Source organism: Pteropus alecto, unplaced genomic scaffold (genome assembly GCF_000325575.1).
Source record: "Pteropus alecto unplaced genomic scaffold, ASM32557v1 scaffold46, whole genome shotgun sequence".
Taxonomy (NCBI): Eukaryota; Metazoa; Chordata; class Mammalia; order Chiroptera; family Pteropodidae; genus Pteropus; species Pteropus alecto.
Genome location: NW_006439231.1, coordinates 3594773 through 3609105, shown reverse-complemented (window position 1 = coordinate 3609105; position 14333 = coordinate 3594773). Strand labels below are relative to the sequence as shown.

The 14333-nt window shown below is 28.8% G+C and overlaps 1 protein-coding gene across 1 annotated transcript in view; it reads right to left on the bottom strand.

The window, feature by feature from the left end:
• TECRL (trans-2,3-enoyl-CoA reductase like) overlaps positions 1 to 14333 on the bottom strand; it is a 92009-nt gene that overhangs the window by 17686 nt on the left and 59990 nt on the right. Inside the window, exons 4-8 of the mRNA XM_006916525.1 lie at positions 13998 to 14101; positions 6572 to 6687; positions 2158 to 2263; positions 867 to 939; positions 82 to 125 (exon numbers count right to left, since the gene is read on the bottom strand). Of these exons, the coding sequence (XP_006916587.1) occupies positions 82 to 125; positions 867 to 939; positions 2158 to 2263; positions 6572 to 6687; positions 13998 to 14101 (443 nt within the window). The remainder of the gene's footprint in view (positions 1 to 81; positions 126 to 866; positions 940 to 2157; positions 2264 to 6571; positions 6688 to 13997; positions 14102 to 14333) is intronic.

Here is a 14333-nt window from a genome sequence, read left to right as displayed (position 1 = left end):
ATCCTCAAATAAAATCTGTTTTGATTTTTTAACAATACCACAATTAGAGCATGAATAGCAAACATTACAAATAATACATACCAGAAAATTTATAGCAGATATTGTGACTTGCCTGTTTCCAAATGCTAGAAAGGGGGAAAAGATGTTATGTGAATACTCATATTTTGGATTGTCACACTATACACAGAATTCAGGCAAGGTTTATTGGATATCACTATCTTCTAATCAAAAGTAATATGTCATATGTAATTGGCCTTTTTGGATGATACTTTTGCAATCTAAAAATATGTAAATATTTTTGCTTTCCATATATACTTTACTTTTAAAAACCTATGATATTTAGAATACAAATGGAATCTATTTTTAATTTGTATTATTAAACTCTTTGAAGTCAGATTTAATCTTGTTTGCACTTTCAAAGCACCTAAGTAGTATGGCTTAACATATAATGGCATCCAATAATATCTCTGATTTTTTAATGTTTAACATTAAAAAGAAAAATACTAATGATTTTTTTTTATTTTTGTACTGGTTTGTAATAGGCAATATTTTAAGTATTTTATATTTATATTTATATAAAAACAAACATATGAAGCAAGTATTATTCTTCTCACCTCTAAATAAACAAAAATATAGGTTACATAAATTCTCAAATCGTATAAAGAGTAATGGATAAAATGGAATTTAATACAGCGTCCTAAGGTCACCTTGCTCATAGTAGAAAAGTTGGAATATACAAAAATACTAAAATATAGAATTATTTGATAAGTTCATCATCTGTATTAACCATTTCTTTTTTTCTAGTTAATGTTAGTAGGTATACATGCAACTTAATATGGGATTAGTTAAGAAGAAATTCTACATACATGGTGGTGTATAGCATGGGTGATTAATGTAGTAGGCAATCCAAGAAGTGAATCCCCAATAAAAGGCACAGCCCTACAAATAACACAAAATAAAAGTTAGGTAATATATATCACATAATTGTAAACCACACACACATAGTTCGACATGCAAAATGTAGCATAAATTTTCTAAGCTAGATAAATTCAATGCTTCTTCACCCAATATATTAGCATTTTAAAACTACTTGTTTAATATCATTCAAGAAATGCATTCCTTTGCTCAACCCTTATTAATATAAATAAATATTAAAAATATATGGCATGTATAACAGTATATTTTAGAAATACTTTTTAAGAATGGTTTGTCTATCAAGTAAGAAATAAGAATGAAGTAATAAAATAATAAACTATTTATTAGATAAGATATATTAATAATCATTTCCCAAAAATAAATGAATAAAAGAATTAATTATTTAATCGTTAGTAATTCATTTTGATTGATTAGAAAGGGCAATGGCCTGGTTTTAGAAGTCCTAGGCTATAATACTGATCTTGTACTATACGATAAATTTTAACACCTTCTGTCAAAAGAGAAGGTAGTCTAAATGATTTCTGAGGTTTCTCAGAGTTCTAGTGTTCACTATTTCATTATAATGACAACAACAGAATGGCTTTCTTGTTCAGATTTTTAAAAAATAGATATTTGCAAAAAATAGAAAAATTTTAATAAGGACATGATATTGAAAATAAATTTTAAATGGGAAAACAATTTAAATAAATTTTGCTTTGAATTGGAAAATTGAATTGTGACATGTTATTTAAATTCAGAAAATTTTCTATTTTCTTGATGGTTGATAACTGTTGCATTTGCCATTTCAAAGAGCAAAGATACGGTCATACACTGACAACTATCATTAATATGGGTGTGTGGTATCATTATTTTAATCACACAGATGTATATTTATAGGAGGGCTCATGGATGAGATTTTTTTTTTTTTCAAAAGGCACTTAAAGAATCTGAATTCAATGCTAAGTATTTCCTAAATAAAAGGTGCCTGAGTATATATACCTTGTAACATTAGATCTTGGTAAATCTGTCTATGTAGAGTTATTGGTTGAAGGCAACTCCAAAGAAATATGTCACCTAGGAAATGGTATGTCACAACAGAATGTTTAATATATGCTGATAGTTGAACAACAATAACAAAAAAAATAGACGAGGGAAATAAACATGATGGAATTATTTTGCAGATGATCCCAAATGCAAAATTTCTCAATAATAATTAAAATTACTAAACTTATCAAACCTCACCTGTATCAAATTTTTCAAAGGTGTATGTCCTGCAGAAACTTTGTGAACAAATAAGGTTTCCAGAAGATATCGGATATAGTGTATACAGTGACAGAAGCAAGCCAAGCTAGGAAGAAAATAAAACATAAACATTAAGTTTCCTTCAAAAAATCTGTCTTGCCTTATGCATAAGATGTTTTCATTTCTTTTTTAGTTTATTATGATACCCTATATTAGGAAATATTATTTCCAGTAACCAAAACACAAGTGTTACTTTTAATATTTTTATCCTATAAATTGTCTAAATTTATTTAATAATAAAAGATTGTCACAACAGCCTCTCTATAAATTTACTTCTGATGACACTAGAAATATATTATAATGTCAGTCATAAACTGTATGCTCACACCTGCTCCAGGAATATATATGAATATAATAATTGCAAATGTGCTCATATCAAAATGTCTCTAAATTAAAGTAGATAATTTACAAGTTTTAAAAATTTTCAAAACCTACTTAGAATACATTTGACATTTTATTATATTCAGAGTAACTTTTTCATTGTCTGGTTGTCCTTTAGCAAGTACTATAAATTAAAAGTTTGAATTTCATTTTCTGTGAAGCCAGTGCAACTTGTGTTTTATTTCATTAGTTTTATTTATTTATTTTTTTTGCCAATTTAACATATTCTAGTATTTTTGTTGATGCTTTGTGTTTGTTTTTGTTGCTATTGTTTTAAGTTGCCGCCTCTCCTTGTCATTTATTTAACTACTATTATAAAAATAAATGTCAAATGTGATTTACAAAAGTATATTTTTATACTTAAAAATATTTTCCATTAACATGTGTGCCTATTTTGTTATAAGTAAAAATGTAAAATTTCAAAAACATTAGCTGCTATTCAAGAAAATCATTGTGGATCAAAGACTGCATACTCCAATCAATAAACATTGATAAAATAAAACATTGAGTCTCCATTGGGAGTTTATTTTAACATAAATGAATTAATTCTTTCTGCTATAAATAATAATGACTTTAAGAAAAACAAACTGATAGACAAATACAAACCCATCTGGCTAAGTCATCAGAGAATTTATCGTTATTTGTTAATTCATAAATATATAATTGTGCACCTATTATAGAAGAGACATGTTCTATGTGATGTGTGTATCTACGAATAATAGACAACCTTCCCCCAAACAATAGAAATATGCAAGAGAACAAACAATGTGGATATCTGTGGGTAATTTCCTAGAGAGTAAGAAAAAAAAGCAAAAGTCTTGATATAGGATGCCTTATGGGTTCAAAAGACTCATGAGGGATTTGGTATTTTTTTAAACTTGTTGGTTCTTTTGTAGAAGTATTTCTAAAAATACCTGAGTAATAAAATTATCCATTTTGTATGAAAATAGAAAAATTAGGTTATGCCCAGCAATGTAGAAGAGCCTTAAATGAGAAATTTGGTTTAAGCTATGATAACTCTAAATTAGTTCACTTATTTACTTTATACTATACTATGAGAACATAGAGACCAAAATAGCATATACGGCTATGGCTTTGTATTTGTCTATATGACACTTTGAATATTATTAGTAACTTGCTAAGTTTGATTTCATTTAAAAATATTTTTAATTTTATTTAATTTTGATTGACTTCTCTCCAGACAACTCTTTCTCTGTTCTATACTTAACTAACTGGACATCCATAAATAGGCTTGGGTTCAATTGTTTTTCCAATCTTAATATTTGAAAATTTATTATCCTTATTAAGCAAGTTTCAAGATATGAGGGCGGTGAAAGAAGACACAGTCTCAACTTCACAGAACCGCTAGGAAGGCAGTGTGTCAGGTTTCTGTTGAAGAAGTATATGAAGGCAATATTGATAAAAGGTTGAAGATATAAGAGATTTTACTAATGATGAACTTTGAATTGCAGAGGGCATGGTGTAAGGATTCCAGGAGTTGGGAGAGATTCAGGGAAGGCAACAAATAGAGGACAATAGAGTTTTTTGAGATAGAATGTAAGAGATGAAAGATAAACTGAAAGTGAACTAAAGAGGGATAAAATATCTAACCATCTAAAGTAGCCTCTTTTAATTAAGACAGATAATCAAACTGTGAATGCCAAGTGCAAGAAAGGTTTCTTTATCTTAGCCCAGGTGTTGCTAGTTCACTCAATCTCTCTGGGTGGGAAGGACCATGATAATTTTGATTATGCATCCTCTATCTTAAATACTGTTAGTTGAATAAAGAACATATCTGTATTACACCAGGCTATGGACCACCTTTCACTGCACTTGAGGATAAAGATACTGCAGATTCGACTCTAGCCCTAGTGTATAGAGGAGTCTAAGAAATCCAAATAGTTTTGTGACAATTGAGTCACATATATATCTGAACCTAGCAGAAAAAATACTTTTGATTGATTTGACTCAAAGCTCTTTTGGAGAATTACCTTTGGAGTATGTGGCAAGTGCATATAGCATTTGAAATTCGATCTTTTTAACCTTGAGAAATGACATCACTCGTTCTGAAAATGGATTGCGGTAGAAGCCTTGTGATTATTTTATAAATCTGTACTAGACAATTTCAGAAGTAGTTTTTGTGTTTGTGTGCATCTGCTCTGAAATGATTTCATATAAACTTAACATAGTTCCTATTTTGAAACTATGTTGCACAAATACATCTATCACTGAGATGTTACAAAACATGCTGTATTTGTGTTTCAAAATAGTAACTGTCAGTCAATTCCTTTGAGAATACCACAGAGAGGAAAAAAGTGTTATTTTTTCATGCTGTGCTATATATCTGGTATATGTTATATATGTGGTCTAAAGACTGAATACGATTACATTCTCCTTATGAACTTTCCACCCCATATTCTTTCTAAATGAATTGAGCATTCTCTTCACTTAAGAAAAAGAAAGACAAATGTGAATATCCAAAAGGCCCTGAACACCCTGCACTAACTATACTGACCTAACTGTCATCCCTGAGAGCCCGTCTCCCCTTGCCTCTCTGCCTCTGCATTATTTCTTTGTGGTACTACAAAGCACCAACTGCTTTGTACTACTAATGACTTCCATATGAATATTCTTCAAATTTATTAGTTAAAATCTGACATCTCTCAAAAAAAAAACAATAAAAAACGTTCAAATGCAACTTTCTTAGAAAAACCATCTCAGAACTTCAATCAAGGTCAGATTCTTCTCTTTTATACTCTAAAAGTACCCAATGTAAAATAAATATGTATGTGATTCATTCATCTATCTTATCATACAAAACATTTTTGAACGTTCCTTTAAATCAAGTAATGTGTTAAGCAGAAGATAGACTGAACTTCAAAGTATATTCATTATACAATTTTAACTCTATAAAGGAAAAGACATAAACAAATGATTATATAAATATATAATTTAAAGTAAAAAATTGTATAAAGGAAAAACATTTTAGTAGCGTATTTATTGTAGAAGGAATAGCTACCCTGAGTAGGAAATTTTAGCTTTTATTTAACATATGAATAAGAGAGAAGGGAGAGGTAATGAGGATAGGGAAGAAGAATGACCTGTAGAAATGCCCTTGTGTGAAAGGAGGCGTGGTAGGTACAAGGGTGAGAAAGGACGTTAATGTCGCTGGAGTACAGATATTAAGGGTAAGGGACAGCTTGATCTGAGATGACAAAGTCAGGATACAAATTATTCTGTCTTTTAGTATCCTTAAGACTTAAATTTTGCTTCTTGATTTTGTCATTTAATAAGGTGTTTTTTTTTTCACATTGCTAATTCTACATCTCAGTGTAACATCTTAAATAATTATTCTTTCTTTTTAATTTGATATGGAGAGAAAAAGATGGGGGATAGAGAGAAAGATAGAGAGACAGGGAGAGAGACAGAAAGAAAGAGAGAGATGGGGGATTGATTATTTTGACAATATGCTAACTACCATATGTATATATTCTGCTTTTATAACTGTCCTAGTCTTTTTTCTGTCTTATTTCAAAATAAAATTTTATTTTTGATTTTTACCTACAAAAGGAAATTTGTAAAAACTTTTTTTTTTTCTTGTTTGTTATTTAGGTCATTATTTCTTTCCTAAGCAATGTTGCCTGAGGTTTTAGAGAAGTGTTTATGTTTGAGCTCTATACAGGGACTCTCAATTTTATCATTTTAAGCTTCTTTTGCTATTTCTAAATTTCCAGATTTCTTTTGCTAATTGTAATTATTAGCTTAAATTACCTCAACTTTAAGGTATATTTAATAGTCCCTTGTTTATAAATTTGCAAGTTAGTGTGTAAATATTATTTATGGCTATCTAAAATATATTTCCATAAAATTGAATCCACTTTAATTGACTTTACAAACAATCTTTATTAACATAATATCTGCATATACTAGTTCATCTCCTCCTTAATTTATAAGTACTGTATGTATTACTTACTGTACCACTGGGTGGCATAATCTTTTAGAGCTCTCTTTTATGTCATATATATATGGGATTCTCAAGTAAAAGAGTAGATATATCAACAGAGGTCCTGTGTATTCAGCCAAAAACACCTGAAAATAAGATAGTGATTTAGATTAAACAATAAATTTTTATACATGTTATTAAGGTTGACTTATGATCTACAGACTTAGCTTACTACATGAACTGGTTAAATAGGCAAGTGAGTACTTCCCTAAAAAAAAAAAAATTAGCTAAGTGCCAATGTAAATAACAAGAAGCCATCCTTGGAAGAACTAGCCAAGAGATAAAGAGGATAATTATAAATAGTTAATTTAAAATAAAAATAAATATTAAACCTAATTAATGATTTATTTATAAATGGTACATGGAGTTTTTACTTAACTAACCAAAGTATTATAAACATATTTATATATTTCTTTGGGTCTCCTCAGCCACATACATACTCCATCTTCTGTGGGACCTGTCCCTGTCCCTGAATGGCATGGGCTATAGTGCCTGTCTTTAGTTTTTTTTTAAATCTTTTTATAGCAATGCCATCTTGAACTCAATTGATTTGACCCTGATTCGAATTAAAATAATTTAATTCTCTCTTTTGGAAATTTTAGACTTTACTTGTAATAAGTCTGAATGAGTAATTAAAAGAATTGCCCTCCAAATTTTGGAGCTGAGGGGCAACCATATTTGTAGAGAGAAATATCTGATCTATAGAGAGACAATCATGAAATCTGGAAACATCATTGGAAACAATATCATGTGATTGAAAAGAGATTACTTAGCTATCAGGTTTCTGACAGTTTTTGAATCCAGTAACTGTCCATCATTTGATTTTGTTTTTATGCTAAAATCAAGCTAAAGTTACTCTCTGGAATTTTCAGACAGAGAAGGGAAAGTAATTTACCTCTGAGCATTCAAGAAGAGAAGGGATACAGACATGACAATGATAAATTCAACTGCCATTTCTACTTTGCTTTGTCTGCTAATTTTCATTATTTTCTAAGGAAGTAACTTTGAGCTGCACGTTTTCTCAAATATGCAGATGTGCATGTTGATTAGAAATTATGTTATCTATGGTGAAAATTTTGTATAGTTATATGGTCAGAATATGTGATATATATGTATGATTTCATACATATACATATATATGTAATCATATGTATATGTATACATACACACATAAATAGATATTTACATGTAGGTATGTTTAGTTATAAGTCTTCCTTTTAACAATATTCATCATTCATGAACCAAGAAAGACTTGTGTGTGAGGGTAAAAACGATGCAACATATGATAAATTCAGTATAAAAGCTTCCTTGTTACTGAAAAACTATATTAATTTATAGCTTACAACATGCATGATTATTCAGATATAAAGAAAAATGTTTACCACTTTTAAATGTCAGCTAATAGAGTCTAGTTAATAATCTAGAATAATGAGGAGAGTGTTTTATTATAACAAAAAGTTTAAAATATTTATTTCAATGCCATCTGATCTAGCTAAGTCAAATTCAAGTAAATTCTACAGTAATATATCAGAAATGATGCTGTGAACATAGTTAACATGGACCAAATGTCACTCTTTATTATATTAATAATAATGCTATCACAAGTAGAAAGTTTCTCTGTATAGCAGGAAATTAAACTATAATCTTATCTCCATCATCTCCTAAAAATAAATGGAGAAACCTGGCTAGTTTATAGTAATATGTTCTAGGAGGCCCAATATTTTATCAAAGATATCATTCATGCTGAAACATGGAGGTTAGAACTGTATCCAAGTATGAAGACTAGATCCTGACACGAAAGCACTAGAAAATGATAAGAAACAACTTAGACAATGCATCTTTCAAAAAAAAAAAAAGAGTCTATTTGAGTACAAATAGAAAAAAGGAAGAGAGATGTTTTAAAAACTTAAAACATAATAATAAAATAGTTTTGGATAAATAAAAAGATAAATATTAATAAGATAGCCTTCTGAAAAGGAATAGCTCTTTTTCTACTTAAAAAAAAGAGTAAAACTGAAACTAAAACCAAAATAACAAGCAATTATACCAGGTAAAAGCTCAAGCAAATCAAACACATTTTCAAAGACTAGCAACTTTTTATTCCAAAAATTTAGTAGCAATTCTATACTAAAAATAAACAGATATACTTTATTTTTACTTTGAAGATATATACTACTTTTAAATTCCAATTTATTTCCAATATCAAATTATTTACTTCTTTATAGAAAGTTATCTGTATTAAACTAATGTGTTGCTTTAAATGTAAAAAAAAAAAAAATCACTACTTCTACTAGGCAAGCTAGGTAATGGGGATTTTTTGGACCTTCTTTGGAATCTTCAACTTGATAATATGTCTGAACTGAAAAAATAAGGCAATAAGCTGTTTTAGAAAATAAAAATTAAAACGTGTGACTACAATTGTCGCAAATTGATTAGGACCCCTATATATATAGAATGTGCTTAATGAATTTCACCCTCTCTTGAAAAAAAAAAAAACTTTTTAATTCTATTATTAGAGTGGTATTGTCTTTATTTATTTTCTAACATTACAACTGACAGTTGAGAATAAAATTAATTGCACTTTTCAGAGTTGTTGAAAATTACTGACAAAAATGAAGTAGTGTCAACTTTAATCTTCTAAATAAAATTATAAGAGCATTTCCCAATAGTAATATCACTTTGTACTCAATGAGGACTGTTGAAGCTAATATGATAGTAGAGGAAAAATTTTTGTCTTTGTGTAATTTAATCATTATAGTAATAACATATAATGGGGAATTCTATTCCAGATTATTCAAACAAACCATTTTAATGAAATCAGTGAGAAAACATAAAGCCTGTTTTCCAGGCTTTAAAAAGTTACTGAGTCATTGAAGAATTACAAAGTTAAGATTTTTTAAATGGAGCTTTACAATAGTGATTTAATCTAGGATATGTGAAGCCTGATAAGAGCCTGATAAGAACACCAAATTTTCTGAGGGTGCCTGAGACAGCAAGGGCAAAAATTGTTGCTTAGTATCTTTCAAAGATGATATAACCTATATAACCCATGGAATTTGGGTTAAGACACAAAAGAGTTATACCCTAGGAATGAAGATGAAGCCAAAACAGATTGATCTTCACAGGTAATGAAACTCAGCTGAAATAATTTCAATCATTGATTAAATTAAGATGGCCTGGACCCATCTGCAGGGTGATAAATTATCTTTGAAAGAATATAACATTATTCTAAGCCTCATGTTATCTTTAAAATTTTTCATATGTTATCTTTTAAATTTTTGTGCACTAAGGCAGAAATATACAGGTATACAAGTAGTAAAGATATTGTGACCAAAACCAAAGAAACAGAAGACATTCAAAATAGACGAACTGAAGGTTCACTTTACAGAATTACTAGAAAACATACTTTTAAAACGTATATTTTATGCTCAAAAGAATAAAAGAAAAGATTAAGAATTTCAGCAGATATTTGAAAACTCTGAAATAAAAAAAATATGGAAATACATTAAGAACCTCAAAAGAGAATACAAAGAGAATAATGGTGAATCAAAAGATGAAGAGATTATCCTTTTTTTTTCAAATTGAATATGTATATCAAACTATAGACTCAGTTTACAGTATAAACTCAAAGTAGGATTAATATAAACATAATCATAACTGTGTGCACCTTAGTCAAACTGCTGATAATCAAGCAAAAGAAAGTTGTGAAGTAAGTCAGAGAAAAGACATATTAATTTTAAAGGAGTATAATGAACTATTCAATAGAAACAGTGGGAGTCAACAATCAAAATAATAAAGTTTTGTGAAATGAAGGCAAAAACTACTGCCAACATGGGATTGTTTTTTTTTTTCCCTGCAAAAATATTCTCCAAGAATAAAAATTAAATAAATACATTTTAACATAAACAAGAATTGAGAGAATTCATCAATGGCAGAGCTATAATAAAGCATTAAAGGCATTTTCAGGAAGAAGGATAATGTTACCAGATGTAAGCTAAGTATTAAAAAGAAGAACTAAATTGCCATTAAAATGATAAATCTAAATAAATATCAGCCATATAAAATTATACTGGTGGATTCACATTAAAAATTTATAAAATTAAAATATACCGCAGCAATAGAAGATGAGTCAGAAGGAGCTCAAATATGTTAAAGTCATTCAACTATCTATGAAGTATCTTCACATTAGTAAACAAATTAAGCAATTTATATTAGTGTTTAATATTTTAAGACCCACTTTGTAATCTCTTGAGTAACCACTAGAGTTACTAAAAAAAAAAAAAAAAAGATAATGACCATAATAATACAAGGACTAATAGAAAAGAAAGTATGACAATATAAAATAAGGAAAGAAAAACTAAATAAATAAATAAAATAAGATTAGAAAACACACGGGGCAAATTGAAAGAAAATATTAAGTTGGGAAATTAAAAAATAGGTAATTCTTTACAATAAAAATAGGTTATGATTAAAATGTAAAATATCAAACTATTAATCTTTTGGATGAAAACATGGAGAAAAACTCCCAGATCCAGCGCTAGGCAAAAGTTCTTATATATGACAACAAAGGCAAGATTCTTGTTTAAAAAACAGTAACTAGTTAGAAAACGTTAAAGGTGAAAACTTTTTGCACAGCAACAACAAAATATCCTGTTAAGAGGACGAAAAGATAAATTAAAATCTGAGAGAAAATATTAGTAAGCCATGTAGCAAATATTGTTCTTTTATATAGAATATAAAAGATACTCTTAAAACTACAGTGTGTACCAGATGAATAAAATTTTATGTTCAAACAAATACCTATACACTGATAGATAACAGCTTTATTTGTAATAGCAAAGTACTGAAAAAACACCTAATGTCTGTAAATGTGTGATAGGTTAAACAAACTCTGTTACATTCATACAACAGAATACTATTTACAAATAAAAAGGAACTGAATATTGATACATGAAATAACCAGGATGGATTCCAAAGGCACTGCACTTAGAGAAAAATAAGTATCAATCTCAAAAAAAAAAAAAAACTGTTTAATTCTGTTTATAGAGCATTTGCCACATGACAAAAATATATGAACAGACTGTTGATTGCCCCAGGATAGGGAAGAAAGTGTATGAATATAGAGGAGTAATATCAAGGGAGTTCCTTTGTGGAGATGGAACAATTCTGTATCTGATTTCGGTGATAGATTATGCAAGAGATAAATTGCACAGAACTATATATACTCTCATGCACATGAATGAATGTAAAAATGGTGAGAAATGAATATGATCTTTAGTCTAGTTAATAGGATTTATATGATGAGGATTATTATATTATTATATTAACCCTTTCTCTTAAGTCTTTCAATAAGTTCAAAGAGAGAAGAATTTTCTTAACATTCAGTGACAACATACTCATACTTGATGGATAATATTAGTAAAATCTTAATTTTGACCTTGCTAAATTAAATAAATTGTTTCTAAAGAAAAAAAAAAAGCAATCTAATAATGCTTTCATTTTAGGAGAACATTTTAACATTTCGTAAATGTACAAGAATGTTATGTGTGGTAAAATATTGCTTTTATTGTATAATTCAGTTGATATAATGTGGGTGTGATTGCAATGTAATGCATTTTTAGCATTTAATAGGACTGACTCATATAGAGCAAAAGGGTGTGTGAACCATAGGGTTGATTTTAAAATAGCCAGCCTATTTTCAGAGTTCTCTTTGTCACTTAAATGACTTTCCTCTCAGATAAGTTATAATTTTCTAGTACAATTGTCATAGAATTCTACCTTAGCACTTTTTCTCCTCAGTGCTTATCCAAATGATGCAGCTGGAATTTCTAATGAACTCGCAGTTAATGCCGCTCACCCTGACACAATTTCTGTAGACAGAATCCCCTTTTTATCATAAATGTGGACAAAGACTGAATATTTTAACCTTTAAAGATCAAAATTTTCTCGTCTAAAATCTCGTTTAGCAAAAATCTGTAGATATTACATTTAAGTATCAAATCCTTTGCTTACACAATGTCTGCAGCTTGAATTAATAGGTTCTTTTATAAACATTATAATACACTTCAAAAGGATTCAGAATATTCTAAATTCAGTTTTTAATACAACAAATTAGTACTCTAAAGCTCAACAAGCTGGAAAATAAAGCAACTCTTTCATCAACAAAACTAAAATATACATAATTATCTAAGTGTAGGAAGATAATATATATTAAAGGATATATAGTTAGAAAAGTAAAGGATGTGATGATATTTTAACTAATGAATGTAAAACTTGATTTTCTCTTTGAGAATTAAATAATAAAGCATGATTTACCTTGTGTATATAATAATTTTAAAAGTTGATTGACTGTAAAGGGAAAGCTCAAAGAAGTAAGGATGATAATGTTGATTGTTAATGCTGGGAAAAAGGAAAGCGATTTTAAATAGAAAATATTAAATGTGTAATCACATAACAAATATGGACTAGAATATAATCAAAAAAATCTTAACTTCTAAACAATATGAATACGTTTAATTTAATTGAAAAATAGAATGATTGCATTATTCTTTGTATATCAGTGTCAAAATTATTTATCAGATTAACAATTTCATTACTTCTATCACTAAATATCACAGCATTTCTTCTTGCTACTAAAGTTATTCCACCTATCTTTTTCCTTACTCATGAACAGTTCAATACTTGTGAACTATTGTCAAGTATTTTCTCTGTTTCTTAGTCCTCCATGTCTTTTAATGTAGTCTTCTTTCTTCTAAAGTCATTGGACTCACTTGCCACCACTTTGAAAACTTCTCCTCCAAAGAGAAACAAACACCACCACCACTCCCCACCCACACACACATCGAAGAAGTCTTACTACTTCACTCACAGTTTGCAAACTGTCCTCCCACTGACTTAGAACATTTTTTATTGAATATTTTATCTCCCCCCATTGCAATGTCAAAAGGGTCTTCATTATTCAAAGATCCTAGAAGGAAAAGCTGAGAAAATGTCATTTAACTGACAAGGCATTTGGGAAGCAGAAATGGGGCCATCAGTTATGGAATAGACTGACATTTAAAAAGGAATTTATCTTCCTTCTTTCGACTGTGTGTTTCTAATTGTTCTAATTTTTGAATGAAATTTTCGCCACTGATCATAGTAAGAATGGAAAATGTACTTATTTTTTAAAATTAAATTAAGTTGAATTTTTGTTAAAATTATCGGAGTGCCATTGGTTGATAAAATCATATGTTTCAAGTGTACAATTCAATAATACATCATTGTGTGTAAAATAACATTCAATACAATATTTTGTTCCACTATGAGTTTATTTGACAGAATTTGTCCTCTCTGTCAGCAAATTATTCACATCAAAATGTGAGACATGTATACTGCATTTCAAATTGATACTTACTGTAGTCCAACTGACCTGTTGACCTAGGTCTGTAAAATAGAGTGTGACAATGGAGGAAGCTGCAATACTTTGAATAGTTACATAGTCCTTCAAAAAAGTCCCACCTTAAATAATAAGAAAATATTATTTTAATAACATTTCAAGGCATAATGATAAATATTTTTAATATGAAACCAGTGAAAGCTAAGGATAAATTTTATATAGAAATTGCATGCACAATATATCTTTAAAGTAAAATAAATTGTGAATATATCCATTTTATAAAATATATCTAGCAAATTTTCAAATGCACAGTAGTTTCCCAATATATATAAAATGCATACTATAACCGCTAAT